The following is a 13,126-nucleotide window of genomic DNA, read 5'->3' as shown; positions in this document are numbered from 1 at the left end:
TCTTTCTCTGAGAGGGAGGTGTGATCGGCGGGGTACAACGATTCAGACACTGTCATGTTCCTCGATCTATAGAGCGGTAGTGACTTGTCGCTTGGGTGCTGTCGTTCCATGTCCACTGGTTGATACTGGGTCAGTCTTGTCGAGGTGATAGAAGTCCGGACGCTCATTTTCTCATCTTGTCATACATATTGCAATACGACCATTCTGATCAACGTTGTGTCATTTAGCACTTGCGACAAACTCGAGGTTTGCGTACGCCGAAAAAACGCCGTTTGCGATGCATGATAACCCACATGGACACTCTACTCTGAGCCCTCTTATATTCACGTACGCACCGTCTCCAGCCGCCGCCACATTTAGGGAACGACTCCCCGGACCAAGACTCACTCCGACCTCTTCTAGTCGACGCAGATGCGTCCGCTTGCAACTGGCATACTGCTGGACCCCTCGCGTATACGAGCGCGCGACTCAAGGCGATGCTGCCTCAATTGAGAGAATATGGTCCCGATGGCGTCAGCTAGTTCAGAAACCCAACCGACACACCAAAAGTCAGGTACCGTGAAGGTCAAAGAGCGAAGGGTAGCTTGTCTCAAGGTACCACGAGGCGATGCGCATCTTTTTGGGTGGCGCTTTCGTTTCGTAAAATGGGATTTCTCCCGGGACACTACTGTTGCTCTCCCGCCCTTAGTCAGTCCTTGAACACGTTGTATATATCCGGGAGGGCTCTGGATTCCCACGTAGATCAGATAATTTATTCTGAGCTCGCCAAGAGAGTCATTGAGTCCAGATGAATCGCACGAAGCGATGCCGTGGCTTGGGGGATGCCTCAGGCAACGCCCGTGAACGAGTGTGGCAGCTTGTTATTCAAATCATTCTCTGCCTCCGATCTCGCCGAGTCCGTCGACAGTTTCCAGGGTGTACCCGGGCATGCCAGTTACTACACCTATGCCGAATGCCACTAGCCCTCCGCAATGTTCAGAAGAGGCGGTTTTGTAATCAGCTCCAAGCTCACAGCATGAGGCCAAAAAGCGTCTCATCGACTCTGTCTACCAAGCTTCCGCCTCTTCGATATGGTAGAATACAGATCGACCGAAATCGCGGTGAGTCGTAGAGGATGGATGACCGAGAACGCCAGGTCAAGTCTCTGCCTCGTCTACAGCAGAAGCACATGTCTACGATGCCATACGCCTACGTCTCGAGAGGCTCACCGATCAAGTACGTCTGGTCAAAAGTTCTGCACGTGCGCATCGATTCACCGATCCGACATCCCGCCATCGGAGCAGCTCTTCTTTTTCGCATCACCCTTCCGACCTCTATGTCTGATATCTCCGACTACAGCGAACTCGCTTCACCAACTGCATGCATAACATTGATCTGGAAGCAACCTTGCTGCTCAAAATCAGAAACTCCCATCTTTGCGGCGACATCCGCCTCTTTTTGTACCAAACGTGTAGCGGTGCCACTGTTGCGACACGCGACTTTTTGTGTCTCGCAGCGTTCAGCTTGACCTAATAATAAGACGTTGCATCAACGGAGGTTCTAACGAGAGTGACGAACAACGAGCTCTCACGATCATTCAAGGACACTTTGGGAGGCATTCTTGTCGGAACCCCGGTCACAGATTAGGCGCCTACTTCCACATGAAGGTCTAGCCATCCCTCGCCCATCCTTCCTTCCTTCCTTCCTTCCTTCCTGCACAGCACGGGTTCGCCTCCTTGTTACAGGTCGATCAGCTCCAAGGTCGACTTGTATCATCCTCAATCCGCTTGTAGGGCTCAGAGCACACACACTTTCAAGGTATCATGGCTCCGACTATGCCCACAGGGCTAATCGACCCTAAATTCTGTTGCTGTGGTGAGTCGAAATAGACGATATGTTCGAACAAAGTCGTAACAGGCTCTGACGTGCTGTGTTACAGCCGTACCACTCGTCAATGCTGGTATACACGCCATTATCATGGAGCAGGCTGTGAGCATACTGTGGAATGATGTGCGACGGGAGACTGACATAGTTACAGGTGCTGGGTGTCGCGATCGGTGTCACCGCATTGACATCACCAAATGGTGCGTTGGCCAAGTGTTCACGTCTGAAGCATAGCGCTTAAAGCTGATACGGGGTCTCAAAAGCCGTCGGAGTGGTCGTGCCAAACTTTGCAAAGGTCATCTTTGCGATACTTTGTCTTGTGGTGACTTTGATCCAGCCAGTGGGGTTCATCGGCGTCTTGAGAGTGAGTCGTCGATGGGTGCGTAGCTCGGTATCTGACGCTCTGCCCTAAGGAAAAAACAACAACGTTCAAGGTATATGCTTGGACGAATTTCGTTGCAGTTCTCTCCGCTTTCATTTGCGCCGCTGCTCTTATTGCTGTCTCAGCAGTGAGACACGAGGAAGCCATCGTGACCTGTCAGGTAGGCTCGGATTGGCGTGACATTGTTTAACACCTGCACAGACCGAATTCTTCACGCCCAGCAACTCTACAGCCTCTGGTATCGGCCAAGATGCCATCAATTCAGCTCAAAACAGTACATTGGCAGAACAGGGGGAAATTCTCTGTTCGCCATTCGCTTGGGCCGACATTGGGATCATGGGAGGTCTTTGGGTGTTGCTGCTTCTCACACAGCTGTACTTCATTTTGTGAGTTGCCGCCAATAGACGTCGCTGACAAGGACTCCAGCTACACCTACTCGTACTCCAAATCCCAAGTCAAAGACCACAAACTCTATCACTCGGTCTACTCTGAAAATCCAGAAGCATTCACCATGTCTATCCTCCGTTCGAGCAGGTATAATCTCGGCTCAGTGTATAGTACAACGACGCGGGCGGTGCAAGATGATGCGTGGGATGCTCGACCAAGCATGGACTCGCCAGGTATGGCCGGAGTGCAACCTGGAAGCTATCATGATCGATCCCAGAGTGGTGGCTACTACGATCCGGCGGAGGAAGAATTGGCAAATTACCATGGACATCCTGATCAAGGCCAATACTATGATCAGGGGTCTTACGGGAATGGGTATCCACCACACCAGCAGATGCCACAGGCTGGACCGAGCGCAAGTGCAGGGTATGGTGGAGGTTACCCACCGCAGAATGGTACCATGGCATTCCCTGATCCTCACCATAATGAGGACCCCCATCAACAAGCTGCGCCAGCGTACGGTGGTGGTGGCGGCGGGGCCGGCCAAGCGTATCATGAATCATCACATGACGGTTACGACTTTAGTCGGACGCCACCAAGAGGTGGAGAAGGCGACTACTACCCTCACGAGCCGGAGGAAGCGAGGAGTCGAGATCCCAGTGCGACACCGACGATGACGGGATACACCCACGGTCAGACTCCAGGTGTCTATGGGGGTGATGGAGGGTTACAGAGACCTCTAGGTGTTCAGAATCATCCTGGTAAGTGGTTGTGTCGCGCCCGCGAGTCGCGAGCTGAATTCTCGTTCACAGCTGAGGGCATGTTTGGTAGAAAATCACCACGGATAGGGTGATCCGTGGCGATAGTGGTTCGTTCTCTCGTCATTGCAGAAAGAAAAGCGTCACGAAATTTTACTCTACTTTACGATCTTGCACACACTTGAGGAGGAAATCCTGAGAACCTGAGAGCATGTATCATTTCCTTTTTGCACTCGGGTCTACGCGTCCAGACCCGTCGTGAAGAGAACGAGAGTATATGCATGTGTGCATTCAATCAGGAACTGTGGGTTGAATTCTGGCTAAAAGAATGACGGGGTTTCCGCCTTTGGGGAACGCCACGCCACGTGGCATGTCGTAGATAAGGAAAAAAGGGAAGAAAAAGGTCCGTGGCGGCCTTATCAGTCGAAAGCGATTGCTTATCTCTGTCTAGAAGTTGCGGGGATTTGGGGGGCGAAGGGGGGGAAAGAGAGAGAAGGGGGGGCGGCAGAGATAGTACTGTAACGCACTCACTCACTGCCTATACTCACGCTCACACGCTTCGATCGACCAATAAGAAATCCGACACGAAAGAAGGGGGAAGGGTGGTCACGACATCGGGTCATTCCAGAGAGATAGATAATTCCGAGATTACACTTGGTTGGGAGGGAGGGTGACTTCTTTTCTCTTGGCCTTGACTTGAGTCTTGTTCCGCTTAAATAACACACACACACTCTCTCCCCCTCGGGGTGACATATCTCCCTTTCTCCGAACAAACTCATCTGCTCCCACTCTCGCTTCTACCACACTCACACACACTCTCACTCACGATGGGATACGGAGCCCACGACCTCAATTTCACCTCGCCATCGAGTGACTTGACGACTGTCTATGAGGGTGAAGAATATGTGAGTCTGCGTCGCCTGAAGACACGGGGGAAGCCAACGCGTCTTGCATTTGCGCGGCGCCCCTTATCGCGACGGTTGAGTACTGACGCCACGCCCCTCGACAGGTCTACAACCTCGGTGATATCGCCTGGGGTGAGTTGTCTCGCTCGCGTTAAACCCCCACGACAATTAGCTGACTCGGGGTCCTTGCAGTGCTCGCCAGTATGGCACTCGTGTGGATCATGATTCCTGGTGTCGGATTTGTGAGTGGCTTTCGTTGGCACATGTGCCTAAAAAACCCCAATGTCTGACTCGGGTGACAGTTCTACTCTGGCCTGCTTCGTCGTAAAAACGCCCTGTCCATGCTTTTCCTCTCCATGGCTGGTACAGCTGTCGGGTCCTTTCATTGGTGGTTCTGGGGTTACTCCTTGGCATTCGTGAGATTCGCTCCTTTGCACACCATGTCAATAAATGGCTGACAACAACGCTCAGAGTGACACTGCTGGTCCGTAAGTAGAGCGCCATCAGGTATCTATACCACAAACCTGACTTTCTGATCCAGATTCATCGGAAACTTGAAGTACTTTGCCCTCAACAATGCTGTCTCTCAACCATCAGTGGGATCATCCCGAATCCCGACACTCGTTTTTGTCATCTACCAGTGCATGTTCGCCGTCATCACTGGTGTGCTCGCCATCGGAGGATTTGCCGAACGATCCAAGATCGGACCGGTCATGGTCTTCCTCTTTGTCTGGTTGACGCTTGTGTACTGCCCCATCGCTTGCTGGACCTGGAACTTCAACGGTTGGGTATACAAGATGGGAGGTCTCGACTTTGCAGGTGGTACGCCCGTCCACATTTCCTCTGGTACCGCTGCGCTTGCCATCTCCGTGTACCTCGGCAAACGACGTGGATACGGTACTGAACGATTGGCATACAAGCCCCACAACACATCGTATGTCATTCTTGGCACCGTCTTCCTCTGGTTCGGATGGTTCGGTTTCAACGGAGGTTCCGCCTTGTCTGCCAACATTCGAGCTGCTTCGGCTTGCGTCGTGACCAACCTCGCTGCCTCCGTCGCTGGTTTGACCTGGATGCTCTGGGATTACAGGCTCGAGCGAAAATGGTCCGCTGTCGGATTCTGTTCGGGTGCCATCTCTGGATTGGTCGGTATCACCCCTGCTTCCGGTTACGTTGGATCTCCAGCTGCTATTGCCATTGGTGTCGTTGCTGGAACTGGATGCAACTTTGCCACCAAGCTCAAGTTCTTGATCAATGTCGATGACACGCTCGATATCTTTGCATCTCACGGTATCGGAGGAATGATCGGAGATCTCATGACTGGTCTCTTTGCCCAGGCTTCCATTGCCTACCTGGATGGTGCGAGTGAGATTTCCGGAGGATGGCTCGACCGACACTACGTGAGTTTGTGAACAATGAATGAGAGTAGACCGCCGGCATCCAGCTGACCGAAGTCCTTCCCCAGATCCAACTTGGATACCAATGTGCCGATGCCGTTACTGGTTTCACTTGGTCCTTTGTCGTCACCACCATCATTCTCTGGGTCATGCACTTCATCCCGGGTCTTAGGTTAAGAGCTTCCGAAGAGGCCGAGATTGTCGGGATCGACGATGCGTATTTGGGTGAATTCGCCTACGACTATGGTGAGTGGCTCGTGCTACATATCTCGGTCTCAGTAGCTCATAAGTACTCCCATCTTTAGTCGGCATTGATCCGGAGCTTCGACTGCACCGCATCGAGTCCAAACCTCGTATCCTGTCTGGTGATGTTCTCCCCGACATTTCCGGTACATCCACTGCTCCACCGAGTGAGAAGAACGCCGAAGGACTCCCAAGATCAAGCGTCGCTCCTGTCGACAGTGATGTAGAGGATCACATGCGACCCGGCGGTGGTCGTGTAGATGTGTAGAACTGTGTCTGTTGTTAGGTGGTGGAGGGGTTTAATCTTGTACATCCGTTTTCTTTCGTTTTGAAAAAAACTACCCCTCGCCTTCTCTTATTATTAGTCTGTCGAGTTGTGAAGCAAGCCAGCGAGTGACCAGGTTTTGCTTGTAGATAGATATTATACAGCTATGAGTCGTTAGACGAAATGACTCTTAATAGTATGCAAGAGATCGATGTTTGACGATCGATTAGACCGATGAGCAAGCATTGGAGGATGATGTGCGAACACGCCATTAACGTGCACCATCTACTTTTCGGCAACGGATAAATAACATTCCAACGTCCTACTACCTCGTTCGAGCCTTTGATACATCCTTCATCCATCACCATGACCTCTGGATCCCATCCGACATCACCGATACTGAATCGGACCGATTCAGATGGTTCTTCCTCCCACGGTCTTCACGCCCTCAAGGATAAATTCACAAGGGCATTATCACCCAACAGGGAACCGTTCCGACGAGCTGGGTCCTATGATTCGGCCGCCGGGAGCAATAGTCTAAGAAGTGAGCGATGATTCATGCTGCTTCCAGTGGGAGATCTTGTCTCTTGATTCGAGTGGATCGTCCCAGCCTGCTATGCCCACCCAAAAATGCTCCGGCCCAATGGGATAGCGAGTGTGATTAAAAAATCAGCCAAGCAAAAAAAGAAGCTGCTGTTCATCAGGATGATAACAGGTCGCATGCTTATCTTGTCATGTCGAGACATTTGCAAAAAGACAACCACCTCGTAAAGAGAGATAAGACTCCCCCTCAGTTCACTCTCTTGGAGAGATTATTTGGACCAATCAGGTGAAAGGGGCCTTTGATCTTTCCTTTTGGGCGAAAAATCAACAATCTCGCGTCATTTTCAGAGAGTCAGTCCTCCCAAGAGGGTGGTGTGTAACCAACCTGTGAATATTTTGTCCGTTGGGGGACGGTAGCGATAGACCAGAGTCGGACATTCGTTTTCATCATCAGCCCGTCACAGCTTGTTCACTTGCCAATCGCCATTCTGTTGACACCCCTCGCTGACATTTGCCCCGCTAGAAACCATGGAGGAGGGTCGAGGACGACAGCCATTGGTACGTCTTGGCGTGTGGTGGGGTTCCAATCCGATCTGATTCATATGACAGGTCTCCACTGGACGTGGTGGAGCAGGCAATCTGTTGAGATCCCCCAGTCGAGGTGTCGATCCAGAGGTCCGTGTTGGAGATGAACGAGGAAGAGAAGTCCGAAGGGACATGTCTGTCGAGCGGGTGAGGCCGATCTCGAGCGATCAGTTATAGGCGTCGTTCCGCTGAACAACCCCGCCCTCTACAGGTGATTCACTCGGGTCGTGGAGGGGCAGGTAACATTCGATCCCCATCTCGAGATACTCGTGACAGGGGTACCGAAGACAGAGAAGATGCGCTTCAAGCTCGATTGATCGCGGAAGAAAGGGGACGTGCGCATGGAGGTATATCGACTGGAAGGGGAGGCGTCGGCAACATTGCTGGAAGGGACAAGTCTCGTTCGAGGTCCGCTGTGAGGGATGTCGCGGACACGGACTCGACGACGCCGGGACGAAAGGGCGGCGCATCAGAAGTTCATGCGAGTGGAAGAGGCGGTTGGGGCAACATCAATGAGGAGAGGGATTCGTTGGACGAAGAAAAGGTGAGGCCGAAGGAAGAGACTGTTGACGTATGGTGACTCGTGCTGATTGGGATATTTCACAGCTCGCGGCGCAGGAGAAGCACGATGCTGAGATCAGAAGCAAGCACCAAGCGGATGAGGTGGGCAAGCGGTGAGATTTGAAACCGCTTGCAAGTTTACAACAGGAACTGACGCTCGTCATTCAGCATTGCGAGTGGTCGTGGAGGAGGCGGAAACATCTCGGCCGCTTCCCCTCGCCCGTCAGATCAGACCAAGGAGCAACAGGAGGAGCAAGCAGCTCACGCAAAAGTCCACGCGCAAGATAAACTGCGGGGCGTCAACACGGGACGAGGGTGGGTCCTGAGAATTGTCCATATCTTCTCACGCGATGTGAGCTGACCGACGTGTCGCACCAGTGGCGCTGGCAACATTCATCGTGAGGCCAATGGCGATCATGAACGAGGTCGTAATAAGGTCAATGGAGGTGGAGGTGGTGGAGGCAGTGTGCTCGGAAATGTCTTCCGGAGTCTGTCTCGAGCAGCTCGAGGTGATCGTGGAAATGAGCGCAGCTCGGAGAGGGCAAAAGATTGAGTAAACTGAGCTAAATGGATTGCGATGTGTTCTAGATTGTATTCTGAGGGGTCCCCTTTGGCGATTGTAATGAGTCTGATGGGTTGCGTGCGCACGCACGGGGAATGTATAGCTTCACTCTTGAGCGCCGAGTAGGCACCTCGTCAGGCAGGCAGTGAACCAGCCAGACTATTCGCCTCAGGTTCCAACTGCCTGCCATATATCTGTCACTTCGTTAATGTCATGCATGAATGAACAGACGGAAATCGTCTATGAGGGCCCAAATGTCTTCATGGTGGTGATTGAATCGTGTCGTCTGAGAGACAGCTCTGGTCGTCTACATCCAGCTCGGCGTGAACCCAGGCCTTGCTTCTAATGGCCGTTCCTTACTTTCATCTTGTCCTGCCCAGTTGGGTCGAATCCCGATTTCCTCATCTAGGTCACAAAATGATACACTTTTTCTTCTTCTGCCTTGATCCTAGTCCACCGCCGGACCCACCACCTCCACCGCCATTCCGATCATAGCCCCCCTTGGCGATTTTGATCTGTCTCACGAGACTTTTGAAAGCCTGCTCAACGTTGGAATTGCTCTTGGCAGACGTTTCAAAGAAATCCGCTCCCATTCGTGTCGCCAATGCCTTTCCATCCTCTGTCGAGACTTCTCTCGATTGATACAGATCTTTCTTGTTCCCAATAATGACCATTGGAACGCGATGACGGGGTGTCATGGGTTGTGCGCCGTAAGGATGGTGATGTGAATGGTATGGACTGTGAGGGGATGTAGGGGTAGATGCGGCCGCTTCGTCCTTGACGCGGAGGATTCGTTCAATGATCCGGTCGATGCGATCAAAGGTCTGACGAGAGCAAATGGAGTAGACGATGAGAAAGCCTTCGCCATCCCTAGTGAAAAGACGCCCAGAGTCAGCTGGGGGAAAGCCATGCGTGAGAGAGGTTGATTGCTCACCGTATCCACTGATCACGCAACGCTGTGTATTCCTCTGGAAAACAACTGTCAATGGAGAGTTGTATGTAAATTTGAGTGAACAGCATCCTCACCCTGCCCAGCTGTATCTAAAACCTCCAGTAGACACGGTTGATCATCCACCACCCATTGCTTTCGATAACAATCCTCGATAGTAGGGTCATATGTCTCGACGAAAGAAGACATGGTGAACTGCATCCCAAAGGCGTCAGGAGAATTCCATGCCAAATATCTTTGTGGACCGACCTGAACAGTGATTGCCGTCTTTCCAACGCCTCCATCGCCTAGCACGCTGACTTTGAACAACATCCGTGGAGCCGGCTAAGGATATCCCGTCAGCTTGAGTCAGATGGAGCGTCAGAGGTCAAGACATTCCATGATGATTCACCATGACTTGGAGTGATCGCTCGATCCCAGAAGGACCGAAGGAAAAAGGGGATCAGAGGTTCAAGTGGAGGGGGACTGATTCGAGCTCTCTCTCGGATCGCTTTCCATAAGCTTCGTCGGGAGGGATAGAAGCGTTGTGGCGATGATCAATCCCTCTTCAAAAAACAGACGAGATGGTCCTGATCCCGGCGGATCGGTAAATGCGTCGTCGTCGCGAACCGTGTCTCCCGTACCAGGTGGATGTTATTATACGATCCGCAGCCGGGCGCTTCACAGTACTCCCCTGCCTCTTGGTCCGTTTGTTCGCGAACGAATCAATGCTTCCGATCTTTGACAAAGTCCCCAAGTGTACGAGTAGTGTGTAAAAGGTCTTAAAGAGATGGATTGGATTGGAATTTTTCGGCACTTGGATCGTTTGGCAACTCTAATAAGCTATAGGACAACCAACGCTCAATCCTGGGTGGAGGGTCGCGTGCGGTATTGGATAGACCAACAAGAGTGGACAGTCCAGGGCATGCATCTATACTGCCTGTGAACTACGAAAACCGATGAATCCCGCATGGTTCGGATCATCACAGTCCTATGCTTGTGGCCTGCTTTCCAGAAAAGGTCTGCTTGGTCGTCTACCTCAAAGGGAGCGCGAGCAGGGAATCGCTTGGCACTGAATCGGGTTTGAGAGCAAGGTGAATGGGTGGTCCTTGAATCTCGGAGCACAGAGACATGGGAGACCGTAACTCTAGCTACATGTTCTGGAATCTCTGCCTGTCAATCGTCCCTACCATGTCGTGAACAAACCTCATACATCATCAAGAACGATGATCACACGGCCAGGGGACCCATGATAATGAAAAAAGGACAATCTAAATAGATTTCCGAATCGCGAGTCTCGTCGTCGTCATCGTAAGCCTGTCGATGGGCGAATCTCAAAGCAGTATGCTTGATTCGCTGACATCAGGCCACACATGAATCCGACAATGCACCTTTCGGCATTCCTAAAACTCGACAGATACAACCAGAACCCGCCCCCTGCCACCACCGTGATCACCCCGAACCGAAGATCCAACCAAATCGACCAGACGCGCTAGGCGCCGGTTCATGCTGTTCATTCTGTACAGCAGGCTCGGCCCTATGCTCAAGTCAGCGCAGCTTGACACAGCCTCTGAGTTCACTCACGGCGTGTCAGACATGGCTGCAATGGCTCGATTGACCAGTTCCTCTGGCAAGTTCGCAGGAAGCCCATCTGCGTGCCGTGTCAGCGCGCCCCCCCGTTTGCAGAAATGTGGAACCAAACTTACTCGCATACATGTTAGGATCCAACGGCGCATAGCCAGGAGGCGGCGGGGATTGTCTCGTACTCGCTTGCGCACCCGGTCGAGCAGTCGCGTCACTCTCGCCACTTCCACTGCCATTGCCTCCCTCTTCTTGCCCTTCGTCCTCCAGTTCCTCCTCTTCATCCTCATCCGAGTCCGTATTGTCTGTCCGATTTCGAAGGTGCTGTTCAAAGTACTGGCCCGAAGGAAGATGTAACGAGTGCATGGAGATGTCGAGAAGATTGGGGGTAGGCGGATTAGGCTCCATAGCGGACGATTCAGAGTCTGAGCGAACGTAGCGGCCTCTTCTTCTCGACTGGTCGGATGCCTCTTCTTCAGACATCAAGCTTTCAAGTGCGTCCGCAGCGGGCGGTCGAGGACCCAGTGAAGGGGTATCGGTCGGAGAGACGTAGTTTGAGCTCTCGACGATCGCATTGCGTCCTAGCGCACGACGTCGAGATCCAGCCGTTGTGGGTCCTGGTCCAGGCGCCGCGCGAGAAGCTTGCTCGCGTAATGGACTGGACACTGCGGGCAGAGATCCAGGAAGCGCTTGAGATCGTCCAGCGGTCCGGTGACGCCGGGACGAATTGGTCGATCGAGGTGTCTGAGGTCCTCCATTTCGATCACCTCCGGTAGAGGTCGACTCTGCCGAATTGTTACTGAGTCGCCGAGCTCGGGCAGCCTCAAGCAGAGCATTCATCCCTGCCACGCCATTCCCGGCATTTGGTGTCCCGTAGCCTGCGTCAAGGAGAATGCTGCCGCGTTCACTGCCATAAGCAGGTGGTGGCGCCAATGTCCCCACCATGGGTGCCAGGCCCCACTTTTTGACCTGGGCCTCGATGAACACGAAACCGGCCTGACCAAGGTTCACATGAATCGTACATGGGCCATTGGCACCTATGGTCGGGAACAGATTGTACTTTTGAAGACCGGTGTATGCGTCGTCCAACTTGCGTCCGTTCCGAGTGAAGAAGACTGTACCGGTTCGAGGTCGATAGCCTACTCCGAGAACATCACCTTCTGCCAATGGTTGACCGTGTGACGCTGCTGTGAACGGATAGTTGTGAGATTTGAACCCATCCGAGGCAAAGTACGCCACAGAGCATCGATTCCAACCAGGCAATCTGAACGAGGGGTACGGCTTGGTGGCCAGACCGATGGCGACCTCGGTGGCCGGTGGTTTCTCATACATTTTGACCTCGAAATAGTAGACCTCGTTGAGCTTGGGCAGTGGTAAGTTGGCCATGACCGAATTGCCGCCCCCTTCACGGGCCGCCATGCCAGGACCGTCGGATAGAAATGTGATCTCCGTCCGAGACTGCACGTAAAGAGACAAGTTGTCTTCATAGTCTGGTTCAAAGGCCCAGGCTGAGACGCCTTTCTCCTGTATCGATAGAAACTGGGAGAGGGTGATGTCGGTCGGGGACGATGCGGGAGTGTACTGCTCTTGCCATTCTGGGAAAGGGTGAGCGTTGCGAAAAAAAGTGGCACTGTGCGCTCACCTTTTGCACGCTTGTATCCTTCCCGCACATCGGGCTCTACATTCTCGAGCCAACGAGCCTCGACGCCCTCTGTTCCGCCCTCTCCCATGACACCGTCAGACTTGGACAGGTCCAGGGGACCCCCATCTTCCACGAGCCTGACAGTCAGAGGGAGACCGACAGGGCCACTCACTTGATACCTCGACGTCTGCGCATAAACAACACAGCCACGAGGAAACATATCAGTCCGACCAAGACGGTCAAGACGACCACGAGCACGGGGATGAATATGAGAAGAATCGCCGACATGCTGTTATCTCTACTTGGATAATCAGGTTGGGCCAGGGCAACGGGTTCGGAAATGGGGCTATCGTCAAGGTTCTTGTTGCGACTCGACCAGCTGGTATCCGATGTGAGACGTAGATGTGCGTCCGAAGCGCCCGCTGAGCTCGTAGCCTTTTCGGGCGATATCAAAGGGGTCGACTCGGGTGACTGGGCAAGCAGTCGATGACTTGTCAACGGTGAGATGAGCTTGGTGAACCACT

General features: G+C 52.8%; 5 protein-coding genes across 5 annotated transcripts; 3 read left to right on the top strand and 2 right to left on the bottom strand.

Moving 5' to 3' along the window:
- Positions 1–1,814: 1,814 nt before the first annotated feature.
- On the top strand, positions 1,815–3,485 carry BD324DRAFT_584133 (hypothetical protein; the record flags this gene model as incomplete). The annotated part of the gene is made up of 7 exons (XM_022013659.1): positions 1,815–1,854; positions 1,919–1,968; positions 2,018–2,063; positions 2,127–2,227; positions 2,277–2,421; positions 2,496–2,631; positions 2,672–3,485. 7 exons carry the CDS (start codon positions 1,815–1,817, stop codon positions 3,483–3,485), a joined length of 1,332 nt encoding a protein of 443 aa, XP_021868286.1.
- Positions 3,486–4,217: 732 nt separating this feature from the next.
- BD324DRAFT_653693 (ammonium transporter) lies at positions 4,218–6,203 on the top strand (the record flags this gene model as incomplete). The annotated part of the gene is made up of 8 exons (XM_022018692.1): positions 4,218–4,295; positions 4,400–4,427; positions 4,488–4,537; positions 4,598–4,711; positions 4,767–4,783; positions 4,837–5,695; positions 5,761–5,938; positions 5,998–6,203. 8 exons carry the CDS (start codon positions 4,218–4,220, stop codon positions 6,201–6,203), a joined length of 1,530 nt encoding a protein of 509 aa, XP_021868285.1.
- Positions 6,204–6,920: 717 nt separating this feature from the next.
- Positions 6,921–8,620, top strand: BD324DRAFT_189002 (hypothetical protein). Its single transcript, XM_022012132.1, has 6 exons — positions 6,921–7,301; positions 7,353–7,475; positions 7,540–7,872; positions 7,935–8,002; positions 8,058–8,204; positions 8,268–8,620. The coding sequence occupies exons 1-6, from the start codon at positions 7,272–7,274 to the stop codon at positions 8,440–8,442; spliced, it is 876 nt and encodes a 291-aa protein (XP_021868284.1). The 5' UTR covers positions 6,921–7,271; the 3' UTR covers positions 8,443–8,620.
- Positions 8,621–8,751: 131 nt separating this feature from the next.
- BD324DRAFT_188176 (P-loop containing nucleoside triphosphate hydrolase protein) lies at positions 8,752–9,822 on the bottom strand. Its single transcript, XM_022012131.1, has 4 exons — positions 9,650–9,822; positions 9,478–9,595; positions 9,386–9,419; positions 8,752–9,321 (listed from the first exon to the last, which is right to left on the bottom strand). The coding sequence occupies exons 1-4, from the start codon at positions 9,710–9,712 to the stop codon at positions 8,862–8,864; spliced, it is 675 nt and encodes a 224-aa protein (XP_021868283.1). The 5' UTR covers positions 9,713–9,822; the 3' UTR covers positions 8,752–8,861.
- A 1,137-nt stretch (positions 9,823–10,959) lies between these two features.
- BD324DRAFT_643671 (concanavalin A-like lectin/glucanase domain-containing protein) lies at positions 10,960–12,890 on the bottom strand (the record flags this gene model as incomplete). Its single annotated transcript, XM_022017565.1, has 4 exons — positions 10,960–11,030; positions 11,086–12,555; positions 12,603–12,739; positions 12,775–12,890. The coding sequence occupies 4 exons, from the start codon at positions 12,888–12,890 to the stop codon at positions 10,960–10,962; spliced, it is 1,794 nt and encodes a 597-aa protein (XP_021868282.1).
- Between the last annotated feature and the right edge of the window lie 236 nt (positions 12,891–13,126).

The sequence above is a fragment of the Kockovaella imperatae genome, assembly GCF_002102565.1.
Source record: "Kockovaella imperatae strain NRRL Y-17943 chromosome Unknown BD324scaffold_16, whole genome shotgun sequence".
Lineage (NCBI taxonomy): Eukaryota > Fungi > Basidiomycota > Tremellomycetes > Tremellales > Cuniculitremaceae > Kockovaella > Kockovaella imperatae.
Note: the sequence above shows the minus strand (reverse complement) of the source record. Positions and strands in the feature narration are given on the sequence as shown.

Excerpts from the sequence above, each read along its gene's own strand:
- BD324DRAFT_188176 (XM_022012131.1), bottom strand. The coding sequence starts at position 9,712 with ATGTTGTTCAAAGTCAGCGTGCTAGGCGATGGAGGCGTTGGAAAGACG. Across the intron at positions 9,596-9,649 it reads AGACGGCAATCACTGTTCAG|TTCACCATGTCTTCTTTCGT; the intron begins GTCGGTCCACAA and ends TTTGGGATGCAG. Across the intron at positions 9,420-9,477 it reads TTTAGATACAGCTGGGCAGG|AGGAATACACAGCGTTGCGT; the intron begins GTGAGGATGCTG and ends GTTGTTTTCCAG.
- BD324DRAFT_189002 (XM_022012132.1), top strand. The coding sequence starts at position 7,272 with ATGGAGGAGGGTCGAGGACGACAGCCATTG. Across the intron at positions 7,873-7,934 it reads ATTCGTTGGACGAAGAAAAG|CTCGCGGCGCAGGAGAAGCA; the intron begins GTGAGGCCGAAG and ends GATATTTCACAG. Across the intron at positions 8,205-8,267 it reads GGCGTCAACACGGGACGAGG|TGGCGCTGGCAACATTCATC; the intron begins GTGGGTCCTGAG and ends GTGTCGCACCAG.